Source organism: Anas platyrhynchos, chromosome 1 (assembly GCF_047663525.1).
Source record: "Anas platyrhynchos isolate ZD024472 breed Pekin duck chromosome 1, IASCAAS_PekinDuck_T2T, whole genome shotgun sequence".
NCBI lineage: Eukaryota > Metazoa > Chordata > Aves > Anseriformes > Anatidae > Anas > Anas platyrhynchos.
The window spans coordinates 145,601,858-145,621,917 of record NC_092587.1 but is presented as its reverse complement, the minus strand read 5'-3'; the positions used below and the strand labels follow the sequence as shown (position 1 = coordinate 145,621,917).

Genomic DNA, 20,060 nt, shown 5'->3' with positions numbered 1-20,060 from the left:
TTTTCTGACTGCCTGGAGCTTTATTCTGTCAAAAAAAAAAAAAAAAAAATCAATCCTCACCAGTGAAGCTCAAAGATCCTCAATGCCGAACTTTATTGGGGTGAGAGTGAGGATTTGGGCACAGTAACTTGTGTTGAAAGCTATCTCCATCACACAAACTCTAACAGCACTTTGGTAAGGTGATGTAACTTGGCACTTCATATGGAAGTTATTAATCAAGCAGAACTGCCACATGTGGGAAAATCTGATGCAACCCTCCGAGATTTAGTAATGTCATTCACAGTATTTAGATCCAAACAATCTTGTAAGGCAGGTCTAACACTTGTTCAGATTTCCCTCTAGTCATCAGGCACAGATAACAGCAACAGGTAACTTATGAAGTAAAGGGATCAAAATGGCATTGCATAACTATATTTGTGAATTTTTAAGGATGCAGCTGGACTTTGTGGGGGTATTGAGTGTTTAAATCAAAGTAAATATCCGTGAGCAAAAAAAAAAGTGACATATCATGCTTAAATACGAGGAAAAAGCATGGCACATCAGAGGATTGGAACAACCCTAAAGCATCTATTTTTCCAGCTATGTGGAACTAATTAAAAATAACCTTTCTCTATGAATTTGCCTTATGTAATTAGACTGCCACGGCTACATTTGTAGACAAACAACATTGACACACAAAACAGTTAAGGTATATTCTCTCTTTTGCATTTTAAACAAGAAACCAAACAAACAGTTGGAAACAAACAAACAAACAAAAAGGTATCCATAGGAAAAGGGGTGGGGAGAAGAAATAGAGAAAATAGAGAAGACATGGAAACATGTAATGTCATCCTGTCTTTATATCTATAGCAGTTAGAAAACAAAGGCTGCCTCCCTAGTATGCTGAACTGGAAGAAGTTGGATTAAGCGGCCACTCACTATCTTGAAAACTCTCATCTTGAGCTCTTGTGTGTGAGGGAAAGGCAGAGTGGGGATCCACATGGATGGTAATAAAAAATCACCATTTTGTACACATTGTATAAGTGCTTGTTAGAAAAGATGATGCCTGGAAACACACACACACACAAAAATCAAATTTAAGGCTTTGCACATGATGTCTCTGGAAAAATGTATACTGGGATCTTTTCTATACCAGTCACTTCACCTTACTGTTTTCTTCAATTCCTTTGTGAAAACCAAACTTTACCATTTAGAATGGTAGGTGATTTCCTCAGTGGTCAAGCAAAAATATCCTGATCAACTTACATTCAGAATTCAATCACTTCACTAAAATTACTACTTCATACATTAAATTAATGGAAAGGTTTCTTTTTGAGAGTGGACAGGGACCAGCACTGAAAAAACATAAAAGAAAATCAGTTCTGTGAACTACCTACAGCTATTGTGGCATATGAATTTCCTTGCTTTTAAGGGGTGAGGGAAATATCACAGACAGGCAGAGCACACACTGCAGCGTACGTTCTTCTGTGAGCAGAAGGAAAGTTTTACATGCCTGGGAATAGCAGCCTGAGCTACAAACACAAAATGTAGTCCCTGACCACAGTCCAGCTTCTGCATGAATGTGTGCATTTACATTTTTCCCAGCCTGAAGCTATTTATTTTTACAGATACAATTTACTTGCAAACAGCACATTTCATCCTATAAATGTAGGGTGACAAAGATCTGACGTTACAAGGGAGGACTAAAAAATGTCCTTTTGTCTGTATCAACCTGCAGTGCTGAGAGCATTGCATGAGTTTGCCTACCAGAAGCCACAACAGTACAATCAGTTAGTATAACTAGTAACCTTCTTTAAACCAAAAACAGTGATATCAGGCTGAAATATCTTTCCTGAAACAATTTTCTATAACTAAGTAGCCTTACATTATGTCTCTAATATGCATACACAAATGTAATGACATGATTTTTAATGACAGCATTATTTGGGTATATTACTTATACCTGCTATACAAAGACATTCTTTTATTTTTATACATACACTATAGCTTTGGGATATCAATGCTAATATGAAACAATTGGCCCCCAAAAGTAAAACCAGATCTCTCAACATTTTTCTGTAAGATTTTTCCCACTTTTTTTTTTTCTTCTTTGTGATCTCTGTTTAGCTCCATTTCTTCATCATAAAGACAATTTATAAACTGATCTGTCACCACTGTCACTTCTCTACTTTGCTTTCTTTCACTTTGATTGCAAGATTTATCACTAAGGTAGCACGTACTGTAACTACGAGGCTAAACTTCAGATTCCAGAAAACCAACGCTTACTGTAATGGGACCGTATCTGCGCACAGGCAAAAGAAAAAAAAAAAGGAAAAAAAAAAAAAAAAAAGAAGAGCAAATCAAGAATATAAGTTTAAATCTCTAGTCTCTCGTCTCTCTTGTATTACATACCATCAGCAAAATAAAATTCTGAAGTTCTTTTGAAACACACAAAGTTAGGAGAAATTTTGGAAATTTCAGTCAAGGATCTACTGATAAAATCAGCTTCTGAATGAAATGAATGCAGGGGAGTAATTGTTGTGAAGCAAAAAGCCTTGACTTGCCCTTTTGAGATTCTCTTTCTTTATCTGATGTGCTCCCCCTGTTCAATCTTGAAAAATGATCTTACCTTTCAGAAATTGTTTCTGTCCTTATTCACCATGATCCACATGCAGATACAGTGGGAGACGTATTCATTCTGGTCCCTCCCTACGAAGGTTTATGTGGCTTGCTATTCCAAGACCCCAGCTATATATAGCCTCCAAAAAAAAAACTGGCCCACTCCTGATTTTCACAAGCTGCCCTAACAGTTGTTATGTTTGCAAGCACATGCCTTGAAGTTTCTAAACTCAATATCCCTCCCTGGACAGCATCAAGCACTGCAGAAGTACAACCTAATAACTGCCCTACAGATTGGGGTGAAACTCCAGCCTTACTGAAACTCTTAGTGACTCTAAAGGGGAGGGGTTTCCCCTTTTTATTATTTACAGTGACTCAATGCAGGACTATAAACTGTTTAGCACATGAACTACCTCTCACCTTTTACAGCATAAAGCATAAAAATAACCACTATCAACAATACTGCTACAACTCTTTCAGGTACTTTCATTTAAAAAGAGAATAAGGAATCAATGCTACACCTCATTTCTCATATTATAATGGCTTAAGCAAACAATGAAGAAACAGGGGTATCTTGTGATCTTAATAGACATTATTTATTAAGACTGTTTAATCTTCTACTTTAAATTGCAACTTCAAACAATATAAAAAGGAACAGAAAAATTATCAGAAACGAGTTGGTTATGAACCACCTATAGTTTCAAAGCGGCTGTTATCTGATTAAATTTGATAGTAGAGTCAAGATTACACTTGTTTAAAGAAAACATAACAAATTCACTTATTGATGTTACCAGAATGATATGATCTCATAAAAATTTGACTAAGCCAGAAATCTTGAATTACTAACAAAAGCCAAATTCTGCCTTCCCATTTCTTGTATGAATTTGATGCTGTACAAACTTATCCCTAGTTTAACTCCATCAACCAAGAAAAATCTGTGCCACTGAACTCCTGTACTCAGGAGTATAGGAAAGAAATATTTGGCCCAAACTCTCAATCATGAAAGATACAACCTATTCTATGTAGCCAAAGCAAAGCTTTATTGATAAAAGCAGCTTTATGCAAATATTCAGCCATAAATTACTTCTAAAGCTTTGGCACTGTAATATACAGACAACTATTTAGAAATGCTATTTTGTTCTTTTTGGATGCTTATCAGTTATCTTATCAGATAACTCTTTGTTCATGTGAATATAATTATTCAGGTTTTTGCTAAGTTTTTTCCTGTTGGAGCTTCTTGCAAAATGACTTCAAACTGTTCCATTTTCTGAATAAACTGAGGGAATCCAAACAACATTTGATAAAAGAGCAATAAATTAATGATCAGGAGTTGAGAATCCTTGTGGTCTTCAAAGGATTTTAAACAGAATTTAACTGTTCTCCCACACACACTCCTTTTGAAAGCTTTTGGTAAAGCAATTTAGCCTCAGGTTACTTCAAAGTTAGTGCTTTGTACTATTCTTATAATATGAAATGTGTTAACAGGTTAAAACATTACCATACAATGGTAGCATAAAGATTTCTGTTTAAGACAATCAGAATCAAGTAACTTTATTCCTGCACAAAAATGAATGCTGTGTCTTTCTCTTTACAGGCCCAAACTTGAGAAGTACTGCTTTATGCAGGTATTAGCCAGACGAAAAGGTTGAGAGAGAAATTCATGGGAAAAACATGCAGATACAAAAAACTGAAAACACTCAGTTTAAATCATCTTAATTACTATTGGTCATTTTATAGTTACTCATTGCACTCATTATAAACTTAACCAATTTAAGGGAAGACCATTAATGCCAGCTAGGCTTCTCTCATTTTAGTGATATTGCTTAGGAATCACCTAGGAAAGACTGAAGAAAGAAAGGCAAATAATCTAACTTGGGAATATGCTTTCATTACAAAATGAAAGCCTCATTTTTTTTTTCTTTCTCCTTTAAGGCAATAATCCTAGTAGACATATGACTGACTTTTAAGAGAGTCATCTCAGAATGAAATCCTTGTTAGCACAGACTCAGTACTAAATAACTTTAGTTAAAATAACTACTTTTAACTTTTTACTTTTTTTAGTTAAAACAGCTACTTTTAACTTTTTACTTTTTTAGTTAAAATAACTACTTTTTAGTTTAAATAACTTACTAAATAACATTGAAGACTTAGGACAGAAAAGTTAACTACTTGAGGAAGGACCTCAGCAGATCACAGGCATTAAAATAAGAAAAATATTAATACTAAATATAAAGTTGTTTTCCTACCTGTGTGCAGACAAATTACTGAGGTACAGCGCGTATTTTTCTTCAGCAGACAGACCATCCATCATCAAGTAAAAAACATGAAAATTACTCTGGTTGAGAGGTTGCATAATGACACGAGACTTCTCCAACATGTATGTATAAATCCTAGCTGATTAAGAAACAAACAAATAAATTTATCATTATATTGATTGCTCTAAACTCATATTTTAAACCATTCAACACTGCAACACTGACAAATAGAAAATCTTTCTATAAAGCAGTCTGAAGTAAGCATAGTATCAAAAATATTACCATTCATACAACTATGGTTTTCTCTATAAATCACATATAAAACCCTAATTCAACTAACATTTGTGGAACAAATGTGTTTCTTTTATTTTTAAAGATAATGATGTTGATTTATAGTCTGTTTTGTTTGCTTAAGGAACCAGTTGTCATATTTGGCAAGACTTTCTAAGAGACAAACTATTAGTCATCTACCAAAGGGTAGCCATCTGAGAATTGGCATCTATTCCAAGCTCCCTCTTCATGGAGAGAGAAAGTTGCATGAAAGATTCAAGATGTCCTAGAAAAAACTGTCCAAGCAACTATATCCTCCTTCTCTGTGGGCACTCAAAAATGCTTGGATTAGTAGTTTAGATTGACTACCTAACTTCTAGATGGTTACTTCTAGATCACTATGAGATAAATCATATGGTTAGCAACAACCTCACTAACCAGTACCTGGGGAAACAGGGGAATCTCAGAAGCGCTATGAGAGCTTGCCACATAAAAGGCCACCTGAATCAGCATATCTGTGAAGAAGGGGATGGAGGAAGAACCTGACCATGATTTGCCTATGGATATTCTGATTAAAGGATCATACATAACTTCAAACTTCATGCCCACTAAGGTTCATGAAATAGGCACAGCACAAAAGCATAGGTAATATTGGCCACCTAGATCTATTTGCCTACTTTACCAGGTAAAAGGCATTTTAGACGTATATGTGGAGGAGACAGAGAGAGGTTCACTTTTTTGGGCAGGTTACTCTTCAGCCCTCCACTGAGTGTACAATACTATGCAGTTCCCAGGTACAGCAGGCTAAAGAAAAGAAGGGAAAGCTTAAACATACCTAGTGGTCAAAGCCCTCTGAGCACAGACCTGACTCCAGTTCCCACTTACATGCTGTTTGTAAACTGTATCTCATCACTCTTTAACATAAAATACTAGCTATGGTGCAAAGACCACATACAGGTCCAGTCCCTTCGTACACAACTGAGACCTCCCCAACTCAGATATAGTACATTATGTTGCAGCTTCATGTTTTTCAATCTCCACAATGTGGCAGAGCTTTCACAGTGTCTTAGCATCCTTATGTGAGCATCCTTATCCTGGAAAAACTTGTGGAGTTTAGAGGTTAAACTGTACTTCTCAGCAACAGAGAAGCTATATTTTTGAAACCCTCTGAGCAGAGAGGGATATTAAACCATAACTTCCCACAGTCTGGATGATGGCCAACTCAACACGTAGTTGTTGCAGATTCAATGACATAAATACAGGTATATGCATCCTGTAGATGCACAATAGATATGTTCCCTAAATGCATACCATTTTTGAGCCACTAACTTTTCTCAATTCTTTTTTGTTTTTTCCTTTTTTGAAGCAAACTGGGATTAAGCATAAAATAGCACTGAATTATTCAGTGCAGTCAAAACTGTTGCATTTCTAGGCATATCAAGAAGCACAACTTAAAATGCCTGAGACACTTGAAGTTTGAAGGCAGAGTGAATTTAAAGATTTCTAAAGATGGGGACCATTGAAACTGTATTTTCAAAAACAGCTTTGGAGTCAGGCATTAAAGTTTAATGGCATTGTTCAATGCAACACTGAGTAAAGTTATATAGGCTACATCTCTGTGTGTCTATCAGAAGCACGGTAGCCACATCAGCCTAAAGGCTAGGATCAAAGCCAGAATGTCACACTTCTGTCACCACACAGCTGCTAGTATCCACAGCTAGCTTGGTTATTGCTATACCATCTGTATTTGTCTGGTAATTAGATTTTACTTTTCACCTTCCATTTTTCACCTTCTTATCTTCTGGAGAGCTCTACATCTCTGTCTATACTGTTAAATGAAACACTGTAAACTTGAAGATATTTGAAGTTATGTGTATGAGGGAATGTGCCCTGTGAGAATAGTGTTGAAAGACTGTGTAATATGGAGGGAAATAAAACCAATGAATCTTGAACATATTGTTTTGAGAATGGTCTCCGCAGGTAAGTGCTGTCCCTGAAATACATATAACCATGCACTGTCTCATGAAGCACTACTCCACACAAGTCAAACCATCCCAGACAGACACCAGTAAAGTAGTGCAGAAGATCAGTTGTACGCCACCCAGGGTGACTTTCCACCCTTTCTTTTATTTAACAGTACAGGCATGGCCTAACATGTGCTGACAGCCACATTGTTCTAGCTACAGAAGAGACAGTAGCATTGACACAGCAGAGCTGTACAGCTGGCTTGCTGAACCAAGGAGACCTGAGCTGCCCCATTAAATCATCTTACAAAAAAAAAAAAAAAAAAAAAAAAAAAAAGAGTAAATTGCTGTTATTACGGAGTCTATATTATGAGAAATTATGTATCAGCCAGTTAACCCTCAGTTGCTGCACTATGAAAAAAAAAGAACTATGCTAGAAGTAAAAGGACACGCTTGGGAAATCATTAAGTTGGTAGCAAGATATGTTTCTGCCTCCAGTAACTTTGCAGCACATTGCAAATTGAAGCAATACAATCTTAACCTATCACGGCAAGGCTGGCCCAGACACACACTTTGATCAGGATCAATCATTACCTGGCTGCCATTTCAACGGGTTAAAACAGGATAGGTGAACCTGAAGGATGTCTTCCATCTTTATTCTGCTTGCAACTTACTTCACTGTAAAACTAACCCTACCATCAATTAACTTGAAAAGACACCATTACTAATCTTCAATCACTTTCTTCTTTGCAGAGATCTCCTCTAAGGCTTTCATAACTATCGCACTCAGGTATTTTTAACCTTCACTGATTAATAAAAACAAGAAAAATTGTACTGGAGATCATCTATCTGATTAATTAATACATTTAATTTTAATGATGGGCAACACCACTTATTTAGTTGACACAAATTAATTCAGCCCTTTTCAGCTACTTCAAGTCACCCACTTTAATAAGACTAAATACAGTTCATCTCAGTTAGCATCTCCAGCAATAGGAAGATTTGTTAAGAACTGCCAAGTCTCTGATCAGCAAAAACAAGCACAGCAACATTTTAATTGAGTTAAAGTAATTCATAAAGAAAACTATCACAGCAATACGGCTTTTCTACAAAGAGCCTTTACGTTCTTTAATCTATATATGAAATAAAAGGAAAAAATAATAGAGTTCTAGAGCACAGCCTGTCATGTTTGTGCAATGTTAACTGTACTTACAGGCATAAAGACATTTGTACTTCCTCTAACAAACCAGTTGATCTACGGAGCAGTTACAGAGTCAGCAAGCAGACCCTGTACTGAAAGTGTGGCCAGTGAAATCTTCCAGCTATGCATTCTCTGAAACGCTCAAAAACCTTGCAGTCCTAAACACAGCAATTGGTAAAGACGAAACATTTCAAAGTTCTTAGCTGAAATACGTTGCAGAAACACACCTGAGACCTTAGTTGGCTGCAATCTTTCTTAAATTCAAAAGGAAATTAAAGTCTGAAACTTTTTTTTTTTTTTTAAGTGAGCAAAATAGTTTGTAACATAGGCAGGCCAAATATACATTCTGCTTCTTTTTGCAACTCAAGTTACATCCTTCCATTTTAGTGCAACTTAAAAACCACCATCAACAAAAAACACATCACTTTGCTTTTCAAAATGTGAGGACTAAGAAAAGCAAGGTTGGAAAAATTGGAGAACAAGTTTCTCGGGCTTGATTTTCTTTTCCTAACCTTATTTAGATGCCTGAGGAAACTGACAAAAGCCTTGCCTTTCATCTCAGAACTTGTGTCAACTTACATGAAATATCATTTATCCTCATTCTTTCTAAATAAAAACAAAATGCATTAATTTTAATTTTAGAAATAGTTATATAATCAGACTGTCACTACTAGGCTGTTGATATGAAGCATCATCTGCAAAGGATTGTGTTTTTTTTTGGCAGAAGGTCAGTCTTTGAGTTCTGCTATGTATGAGTTTCTTTAAAAAACTTAATTTAACTACTGGTCTGTAGGTTATTCTGATTTTGTTCTGATATATTTATGCACTTTTTACTAGTTCCCACTGCCTTACCTTATTCAGTCACAATGAACAATGACTTAATCTGGATTATACTTTTTCCACTTGTTTAGACTAAAGCAATGAAAGGTAGCTGACCACTAAGCCACTTATCACCTGAAAACTCTCATTTCAACTTAACACTGAGAAACAAGAGTCAGAGGAGAAACATAAAACTTCTAGAGATGTTTGTACTGGCTTACAGTAGAATCACACTCAAAAGAATACCCTTGTATTCAAATCTTATGGTAATGAACCAGTTTGTAATAAAGACCAAATCCAGCCTGTAGATGAAAACTATGATCAACATTTCTGTTCTATGGCTATTTTGGACTTCCTGCTACAAGAATAAGCCTTATGTGACAAAAGTCAGACAGAGCATTTCCAGGGCCTAGGCATGAAAGAACTTCAGCACAAAAAAAAAAAAAAAAAACAAAAAAAACACAAAGCACTGTCAATAACTTCATCCAGTTCCACTTAAAATACATGGAATGCTACTTTCAACTTGTCCTCTATAATAAAAACATACATATATACTCTGCATGCCTCTTCCTAAGTACATTGTTTTGGATCTCTCCCCTTGAAGCTCTCTCTGTTTTAAAGAGTTTCCACAGCCTAACCCCTTTGTTGGAGGCAGCCTAGTGTCACTTGAAGTTTTGTTTACAAACCAGACATATTTAGCCCAGTTTGCCTAAATGAGTTATAAAGTCATATCTCAGCAGAATCAGGTGCTCTGCGTATTTACACTCTTCATTCATGCTTAAACAGTGCAAGACAGTAAACACTGCTTCAAATGATCTTTCAAATAGATACACAGAATTGTTGGGTAGGATTCAAACCAGACAATGCACCAGATTCTTTTCTCATTTATGGTGGTATAAATCAGGGACAATTTCATTCAAAAGTTATACTTAGCAGTGGCCTAGAAAAAGTAATAGCTACAATGCAAATCAAACAGCATGAACAACTGCAACATACACATACTTCAAAAAATATACAAAACTTTTTCCGCTGTACTGGAACTTCTCACTCTTGACTTTAAATTTTGGAACTTTTGGCTATCTAAGTTTTGTTAAAAGTAAATGACTCAGTCCCTAAATATTTGGAGGATGGCTGGGTAGATAAGTCAATCATTTATATTTGTTAATGGACTTGACTCAACCCCAGTTTTTCTCATTTTATACCTATAGTTTCAAAGTGATAAAAGCACAGCATCAGTGTACCAGAAAACTGGCATCAGAGCCTGGTTAGCTGCTTCCACATTTATATCCTTCACAGACAAAGGCTGTGAATTAAACTGGCGAGTATAGGTAAATCTGCTTGAAAAATCAGGTCTCTGAAATCTCAAGCAAGATGCCCAAGAATTTTGGGAATATGTGACCTTGAGGCTCCTATGTTATCCTCATCTGAGGAACTGAATGACACAATTTTAGGTCAGAAGTGCTGTGAAAACTAAGCAAGTTATTATTCTGAAATGCTCATACACTGAAATATGTTAACGCGGAACATAGAAAATCCATAGAAAAACTATCGTTCTGGTTTTAGAGCAGAATAAAATAGCACAGGCCACATATGGATCAATGAAAGGAAAACAAACTGTTTAGTAGCAGATCACTTAAGAAATATAGTCCAAAGTGGTAACTCCATTGACTCTACTAAAATATGTACAATAAATAGGATTTTTAAAATGTTAGTTTTAGGGATTGAACATTATTTTTACAAGCTCAATTCAGATGCTATTTAGTCCATTCTGATGTTTATGTCCTTTATTTTAATCAAGCAACAGCTGATTAATGAAAAGAAATCCCACTGTTTAATTCTACATTTTCTTTCCAAATAACCTGTCTTTATTGTAAAGCAAAACAGAAAAAAAAAAAAAAAGTGGTATTGATTTTTCCCACAGCAGTATTTTCACTGTTATTTGCTAGGGTACAGTGAACACCCTTGCGAAAATAAATTCTAATTACCATTATGAAATAATTCCAAATAATTTTTTTCAGAAGATCTTCTGAAAGTATAAACATATTAATATTTATTTATTTATTTAAATGAAGCACTTTTGGAAATGTTCATCTAATGAAAACTAAGTTACTTGAATCAAATTGTGTCACCATGCAGCTTCGCCATTCAGAAGGATGAATGGCGAAGCTGCATGGTGACACGAACCAGAAATCAAAGTGCTCCCAGACTGGCTCTGATGATCAGAATTTTCAGAATCCACTGAAGTTTTGCCATTTTCATCAGTAATGAACTGTTGCTGGGAATTAGCAGACTCCCACTTATAGTAAAAGCAGTCACTAACTTTACACTATTTTACCTCTAATTAGAAGAAACACGAGCATGACTCCTAGTTCCTTCAGAGGAAGCTCAAAGCTATAATTAATAACTTCTTATTTTGGTATTACAGAGAATACCTGTTTTTTTGTTTGCCCTAAACAGCTAAGATTATCATTTGTTTAAGCAATACTTAAAATACCCAAAACAATACTAGTTGTAAATGCAAAAAGTAATCTCTTTGTTTCTTTTCTCTGACAATAAAGCAATACACAGCTGTCACAGTTTGTTAATCTCAGGAATAAAGGGAAATACGATTTCCTGGGCAATGAAAGAGGCATCAGCCGTGGTCAAGGTTTTTTTCTTGTGTTTCTCTGCCACCTGGTGGTTGCATAGAGCATTTTTCTCCCTCCTAATCTCCCTCCTAACTACTCTGAGGGATCTGTGAATTTACATGCTATGAATCATGTTCCTCTGACATTCCATAAAGCTCCCTTGCGTCTTTCGAGCACTTTAAGTCCATTGCTGCTGTATGTTTGGCACATACCTCTTGACATCGTCTGTGGTTAATATCAAAATAAAATCAGCACGTTTTAAATAACACTTACCTGCAATTAATGTTTTTTTCTTCTCACAAAACTGTAGCTCAAAATATTTTATAAAACAGCTAGAAAAATCATTCAGGGGTGTCTTAGCATGTCCAAAGGCTTCCAAGACACAGTTTACCTGCAAGAAAATGGTAAAGCAGTAGTAAGAGAGGAAATAAACAGGAATATATTTCAAAAAACATCAGTGAGATTGACTTGAGACCAGTAACTGGAAGAGAAAAAAAGAAAAAAAAAAAATTACTTTTTAGCTTGGAATTTAACAAATTCCTTAAAATTTTATTTTCTGTACAGAACTTAAAATAAAATAGCTTGGGAAAAAAAGAAAAAAGTGCTGATAGAATAGTGGGAGTTGTAAATGGAAGGGGTAAGACAAGGGCTCAGACTAATGCATTTCCATGTGACATCTTCATGGTCACAGCAATTATTTTAAAAAGAGCATGTTCAAAACACTACATTTAATTTAAAAATATGAAATATGCCCTCTTTCTTCCATTTTCTCTCTGCATTTAGCTTTTTGTGTGTAATTAGTTTATTACACTAAATGAATTCCCTTCAGCACTTTCCTGTCTTGTATCCTGAGAAACTGACCACAATGTGTCTGCAACACACTGTCGTTCTGATATAACAGTGGTTTGCTGGAGCTGGATGAACCTGGCTGCGAAGAGACAGGAGGGAAGAGGGCCGTGGAGAGGTACAGATAACATGTGGCTCCAATCACAAAGGTAGAAGCTCTGAAAATCAGATGCTTCAGAACCATTAATTAAACCAGCTATTTGTGCAGTAGGTGGCAGCAGAAAGCCAGTAAGCCTAGTTTTGCTTCCACTACAGTAGTATTGCAGTTTAAGATGCATTTGCTGAAATTTGGCTAGTTCAGCATTCGGTTTGACCAGTACAGCTTTAGTAACTTCCAACGATGCAATGTATGACTGCAACAGGCACAAATCCAGGCCACTGTGTTCATTCGAGCACCTTAACAGGCAACTAAATCAGAATCATCGCTTGATTCCCCTTGGGTGGGATCTGCTACACCTCTATTCTCTACCTGAAGCCAGGTGTCCCATCCCAGTGTCCCACTGTTACAACATGCAACTCATTTTTCTTAATACGTGATGTTTCTCTTCTACCTGTACTGACTAAGAGTCATTGACATATATGACTAATTCTATACTGTAAAACTAAACAGTTTATTACACTAAACTCTAACCTCTACGGCAAGTGGCATGAAAAGGTTCACATTCATATATTTTTTGTTTGCAGAATAGAGTGGACATACTGGTACGTGCTGTCCTCTGAACTGTTGCCAGAGGACCTGGTGGGGATTTAAACTGTACCAGGAAGCAGGAGATAAATCGCAGCAGAAACAGGAATACCTCCCACACCTCCTAATTCCCACTGCTGCCAAATTTGTATCCGAAAACATACAGCTTTCAGTTTCTTATTCAGAAAGTTAATTATTAACTGATTTCTTATTTAATCTGAACTTTCTGAAAACAAAAGGATTTGAAGGATATGACCTGAATTTTGCAGTTCTAATTCAATAATATCTGTGGTCAGATCAGTTCAAAAGTACAAGAAAACCAGTGTAGGTAGTAAACTAAAAAACAACACAACAACAAAAAACAGTAGAAATAGATATAAACTGAAGGTCTGGCTCACGGATTCAAAATAAAAGTGTACAGTCCCTATCATTGAAACATTAATCTTCATAATTTATATTAAAAAGAGAAAATAAGCAACAGTACTGTTAACATTGTCAAGTGAAGCACAGGTTAAATGTGTCAGTTGAGGAACATACATGAAGCAGGATCACACTGAAAAACACTTTAACATGGAAGTTGTATGAATGCATGAAGGAAAGCAAAACTACTGTGTTGTTTTTGTTTGTTTTTTTTTTTCACTTGTGCTTTCAGTGTGATCAGGCTTTTTAAATGTCTTTATAAGACATTAAAACCACTGTTTTCTAAAATCCAGCCCTAATCCATAGGACTTTTATTAACTTACTGGCTAGAATGTACTAAATAGGAACCAGTGTATCTACAGTCTTTCCCACATCCCAATAATCCTGATTTGTAGGTTGTATGTTAGCATCAGCTATTCTTTGACACTGTTTTGTCACCTTTCTGGACTTAATCATGCATAATTCAGTAAAAAAAGCATTGTGCTTTGAGTGATGCATGTTATATCATTAAAAAACAAACACAATGAATGAGTCCAGTGTTTTTTAAGGCATCATGCATATGGCAAGTTAACCCTAAAAAAAATTATCCTGGGTTGAATGTAAGTGCTGTAAAGGAGGAAGGATAAGTGAAAGATTTGGAAAAAAAAAAAAAAAAAGTATGAAACACGAGTCAGTTACAAGAATGTAGATTGTGTTAAAACTTTACATGTAAATCTGCCTCTTAGCCAGGATCTCAGATGAGTAGTTTCATCAGCAAAGGCAGTTTTTTGAAAGAATTTGAATTTGCAACCTAGATTCCAGCATAATTTAGAATGTGAGTCTGAACCTTTATAGCAGTGTTACCAGTATAATAAAACACCAATGAGTTACGATGTTCAGTCAAATTAAAACTTTACATTTGCAATGTATTAGCATGGAGCCAAGTGTATGTGAAGCAGGTTCTCATGACTTCACGATATGCACTGAACAGAATTTGGTTCTGCTATGGGAATTAAACATGCAAATATTTCAGAACACTTGCCTATTCCATATTTAGTGTACAACCACTGAGTCACAAAACTTAAACCAGCCCTTGCAGTTCTCCTGCAACTTTTCCATTTCTGTTTCACATAGTATTACTCCAGATGACTGAGTGCTTCTTAGACTGGCCAAAGAAGCATCATCGTAACCAGAAAAAATTATTTATTTACTGAAGGCAGTTAGTACATATTTAGGACACAGTACCTTAGCATGCATATGGCTCCTGTTCATCAAAACTGGACTCCACTTTTAGGTTTCCTCTCATCACATCAATGTGAGCTTAATCCTGCTCCCATTCAGACCAATACAGGAAAGAAACCCCCTTTACCTTGAATGGAGGTGATAAACCCTTTATGAACTTAAGCATAGCAGATGCCTTTTCCCTTCACCTTTGAATTATTTTGCCTGTCAAAGAAACCAGATTTTTGTCTTGTTCAACTCAAGTGTTCAGAATGCTACTTACATGCTTTATCTTTGTATCAAAGGTACTTCTGCTGGAGCTGGCTCTACAAGTGAGGTGCTTCACTATCTGTTTGCAGGCTTCGGTCTTTCCAGACCCACTCTCTCCACTGTAAGATAACAGGCAAGGAAGAGATGTGAGAATCACTGTTACTTTTACATTTGAGATATTACTTATACTCTCTGCTAGCTCCGTTGGAATGGATTTAAGATATCTTTTGTCCAGCAAAGGAGTCTGCTTGTACTGCCTGGTTCTTTATCCAGATGGGGAAATACTACTGTGGTAATGAAAGGAATCAGAAAAAAAAGAAAAAGGTAGAAAGCAATAGGAAGAAGAGAGAGGAAATAGAGGAAAGAAAAGAATGTTTGAAGAGTCAGCTGGCACAGAGCACTTGTGTTAGTAGGGCACAATTTCTTTTTGCTTCCACACAGTCAAGAAGCTGAGGAGATTTCACAAGCTGCCCAGTCTCTGCAGTGCATACTCTGACTTCAGTGATTTTGATTCATTAAATTTCTTGTTAATGATGTGGAATATATATTTCTAACAATGAGAATTTCTGAGGGGGAATATGAACAAAGAAAATGAGTTAATAGGCAATTTGATTAAGGCAGATGGGAAGAAACAACATAAAAGTGGAGGAATGGGGGAGGGAAGCAAACTCAGTGGCGCATTTTAAGCATGAAGATGGAAAGGATAAAGTTAGTGAAGCCTGATGAAGAAATTCATGTAGGAAATTCTTATATGAATTACAACTGTTTTCTTTATAGGAAAATGAACCAAATGAAATGTAATTTGATGTTTCTCCTTCATTTATCTGCTTGATCAAATTTAAAAGGCTTTTTCTACAACAGCCAGATTAGATTTTCACCAGTACAATGGCTGTGCTGGCTGGTCAGTCTGTTACCTAGTTTATGAAAATGAGAGGGCAGCAAAAAATAGTATGTCTGGCCACTGCCATACCTATTCACATCTCACTTTAAAGGAGAAAATTAAACAAAGGAAAAAAAAAAAAAAAAGAGGGAAGGAAAAAAAAAAAAAAGGTCTTCATCCTCAGGCAGAGCTGAGATCTCTGCTACTTATTCTCATTCAGTTCTTATAAGACATACATGCAGCTCTGGGGGATATCATATTTGTTTGCCTGGTGAGATGTATTCCTAGGTGTCAGGATGGATTTCTCATTACTGTATATAATGTCAGACTGCTTTTAACTGTGTCCTGCATGCTTCTGGAACAAGCTGGAGTCTGACCCTGGACTTCAAACTCCTGCTGGCATCAGTAGGAGGTTTGTGGTCCAAGACTGCAAAGGTTTGCAACCTGCATGTATGTTATGAAAAGAACTCATTTAATAGACCACAAAGACATACTTAAACCAGGCCAACAAACTGAAGGTAAACAAATCAGATGAAATCAAGGTCACTGTCCTAGCTAATGTGAAAGCAGTATTTCCACAGAATTGACTTCATAAGTACACTATACCTTGCTCAGATCTTCAGCTTCTGACTTTCTGAAACAATTTGTTTCAAAACTCAGTAATGTTTGATATCACCCTCAAAAATCTGCATGCTTCTCTGCCCTCTGAAGCAATGACTTCGTTCTTCAAATGCTAATTGCAACATGCTGCCTCTTTTCCTAAGTAGCATTAGTTTTCTGCCTTAATAATGTCTGTGTCCAAATCCTATAATCTTTTTGCTGTTATCACTAACAGGAAAAGAAAAAAAGTGAAACAAGGGCATTAGTCCTGCAATACTCCTCCCCTAGAGACTCTTCATACTCTTGCAAATTACAGATCTTATGCCTGTATTATACAATGAGCTTCCAGACATGTATCAACTGTCTATAAGGGGAGAAAGAAATATGATATTTGATGTGCCTTTGATTGTTTTCAAGTATTACAAAGGAGGCATGCAATTTGTAACTAAAAAGAAAAAAAAAAAAAACACCTTTATAAATGAAGGAATCGGAGGGTTCCCCGTAAGTTTCACTCTTAATTAATTTGTTTCACTTGTATAAAAGAAAAAAGAAAGAAGAAAAAGTATGTTTCATTTTCTACTGCAAGCAAATTTCAGCCCAGATAACACAGGACTTGCACAGAGAGGGGAACTTCTGTCCCTTCTTCAATATTTCCTTCCAAGATTGATGTTTCCTTTGCAGTGACACAGCTCACAGATTTGATAACTCTGGGTCAACTGTTAATTTTAGAGAACTGAAAATTTGTCTAGCAGTGTCACAGGAGCTTATTGCTTAAAATGGTTGCTAGAATACAGTTCAGAGGTGAGAATTCACTAGAACTTGGCTGCTGAAAGACAGACAGTGTCATGCAGTTGTTCTGCACATTTCAGGGATCTGTCTATAATCCTAGTGAAATACAGATTGAAGCACTAAGACATAAATGCCATGTTAGATAAAATAATAATTGTTGAAATCATTGCAACATTTGAGGCAAGAAATACTTTAACAACAAAAAGTCATTCAGCAACATCAAATAGTTCTCCTTTATTACCTTTGAGGTGGAGTATAAAAAGTTAGTAATAACCCTGTTGTTCACAATATCTATGCTTTAACAATTTAATTCTGCTTTGAGAAAAAATCCTCTTCTCTGTTCTAAATAGTTGCACCACTATGTTGTTGAAAATGTAATTTACAATATGAAGGGTGGTTTGTTTTTTGACTTTTGGTTGGACTGCCTGATTAAGGTGGAGGATAAATTAGCATTGGAGCAGGAAGGCACTTTTCTGCAGTAAAACTTCCATAAAAGTCATTTTGAAGCAGGCAAAGCAAAGGCAGCTTATTCCACAAATAAACAAGGTTAAATTGGGAAAGCAGTACAAAGACTGTATTCCAAGGGAAAGGAAACAGAGAATTTGACATCCTATGCTCACAAAGCTGTCACATGATTTCTCTTTTGGCTTTCTAGTATTCCTACATACTACCTGATTGAAGGCCTGCTTCCTATTATTTCTTAAATAACTTTTTTTTCTTTTAACAATACCTTTATTACAACTCTAGTCTTTATATCTTAAAATATCTCCCGCTCTACTCTGCGCTGGTGCGGCCTCACCTCGAGTACTGTGTGCAGTTCTGGGCACCACAGTATAAAAAGGACATGAAACTGTTGGAGAGTGTGCAGAGGAGGGCTACGAAGATGGTGAAAGGCCTGGAGGGGAAGATGTACGAGGAACGGCTGAGGGCACTGGGCCTGTTCAGCCTGGAGAAGAGGAGGCTGAGGGGAGACCTCAACGCAGTCTACAACTTCCTCGTAAGGGGGTGTCGAGAGGCAGGAGACCTTTTCTCCATTAACACCAGCGACAGGACCCGCGGGAATGGGGTTAAGCTGAGGCAGGGGAAGTTTAGGCTTGACATCAGGAGGGGGTTCTTCACAGAGAGAGTGGTTGCACACTGGAACAGGCTCCCCAGGGAAGTGGTCACTGCACCAAGCCTGACTGAATTTAAGAAGAGATTGGACTGTGCACTTAGTCACATGGTCTGAACTTTTGGGTAGACCTGTGCGGTGTCAAGAGTTGGACTTGATGATCCTTAAGGGTCCCTTCCAATTCAGGATATTCTATGATTCTATGATTCTATGAAAATTAAATGAACAGTAAAAATAAAAAATAAACTCTTTTGAAATAAAAAATCTGAAATTGTTATAAAAAAGTCCAATTCAAAGTAACAAAATACAAAGGGCAAGGAACACAAGATGTTCAACAATCAGGGGAACTTGGATTATCACCCAGCTCTTCTGCTACTTCATGCAAGTCTGGCTGGGCCACTGGCACCAGGGATCTGTCCCTGGTATATGAGTATACCAGTAAGCTGGAATGTTGGAATTTTTTGTGATGGACATTCATACATAATATTTTACATAACAGGTGATTCATCTTACAAGACTCAAAATTATTTTATTTTTTACATTGTCTCCTTTGTTGCTTGGGGAAAGCCAGTCAACCTTTGGGAGCAGACAGAGCAGAGATCTGACAGGTCAGAGGTCCAACAATAGTGGACCTTCTGCTTCCATAAGTTTAATTACTATAATTAACTCAAGCATTTGTTTGGAGTCAAGAGACTGCAACCAAATCTGGCTAAGGATACAATACAGAAATGGTCTGACCCTGAAGAGCTTCTAGTCTAAACATATCACTACAAACAAGCAGCTGCAGAAATAAAAACTTTAAAAACAAAAACAAGAAAAGCCTGGTGGAAGTTGTATGAGTGAGCGAGAAATTGACAGTAATTATGAACAGCACTGTATACAGTGAGCATAACTGCTTGTGTACAAATGACTAGTTCATTCACTGATGTGAATTAGCAGTGCTTTAAGAGAGTTCATTGGAAAGGACTTCAGTAAGAAATGTCAAATTCCTGGTTCCCAGTTAGACTTGAACTTGAAATAAATAATGCTGTTAAGACTATGCCCAGAAACTATGAACCTATGAAACACACATGGGAGGAAAATTTTAAGTAGCACTTAAAGGTAAGAAAATAGAGCCCAGAAGTTTAACAAGGGTTTCAAGACCATAACTTCATACTTAGGCAGCTAAGTTCCAGCTTAGACAAATTCAGGTACCTTTACCTCTTTTCATTATAATATTTGGCAAAAATGTGGGAGGCAAAAATGACTACACCAAGAAGAACAGTATGACTAAGGGTTATACAGCATGCAGAATTCATTAGCAACAATAAAAGAGTAATTCATAAATCATTAGTAATGGCCACTAAACTCATGGGAAGTATCTTTCTGTAATTAAACTTTGGCAGAAAACAAAAACAAAGCCAGCACTGAACTGAAAAACATTGCTAATAGAAAATAAATTTTACCTCCACAAAATAAACAAGATACTAAGCTTGATGAAGATGAGTGGACTAGAACACAAAAGGGGATTATTTTCTGAAATTCT

At 36.4% G+C, this 20,060-nt stretch overlaps 1 protein-coding gene across 4 annotated transcripts in view; it reads right to left on the bottom strand.

Moving 5' to 3' along the window:
- Positions 1-20,060, bottom strand: part of MYO16 (myosin XVI) — a 378,556-nt gene that overhangs the window by 157,871 nt on the left and 200,625 nt on the right. For all 4 annotated transcript variants that reach the window (XM_027444352.3, XM_072031861.1, XM_027444351.3 and 1 more), the window contains 3 exons: positions 15,169-15,274; positions 12,008-12,125; positions 4,845-4,992 (listed from right to left, as the gene is read on the bottom strand). In XM_027444352.3, coding sequence (XP_027300153.2) covers positions 4,845-4,992; positions 12,008-12,125; positions 15,169-15,274 — 372 coding nt within the window. The remainder of the gene's footprint in view (positions 1-4,844; positions 4,993-12,007; positions 12,126-15,168; positions 15,275-20,060) is intronic.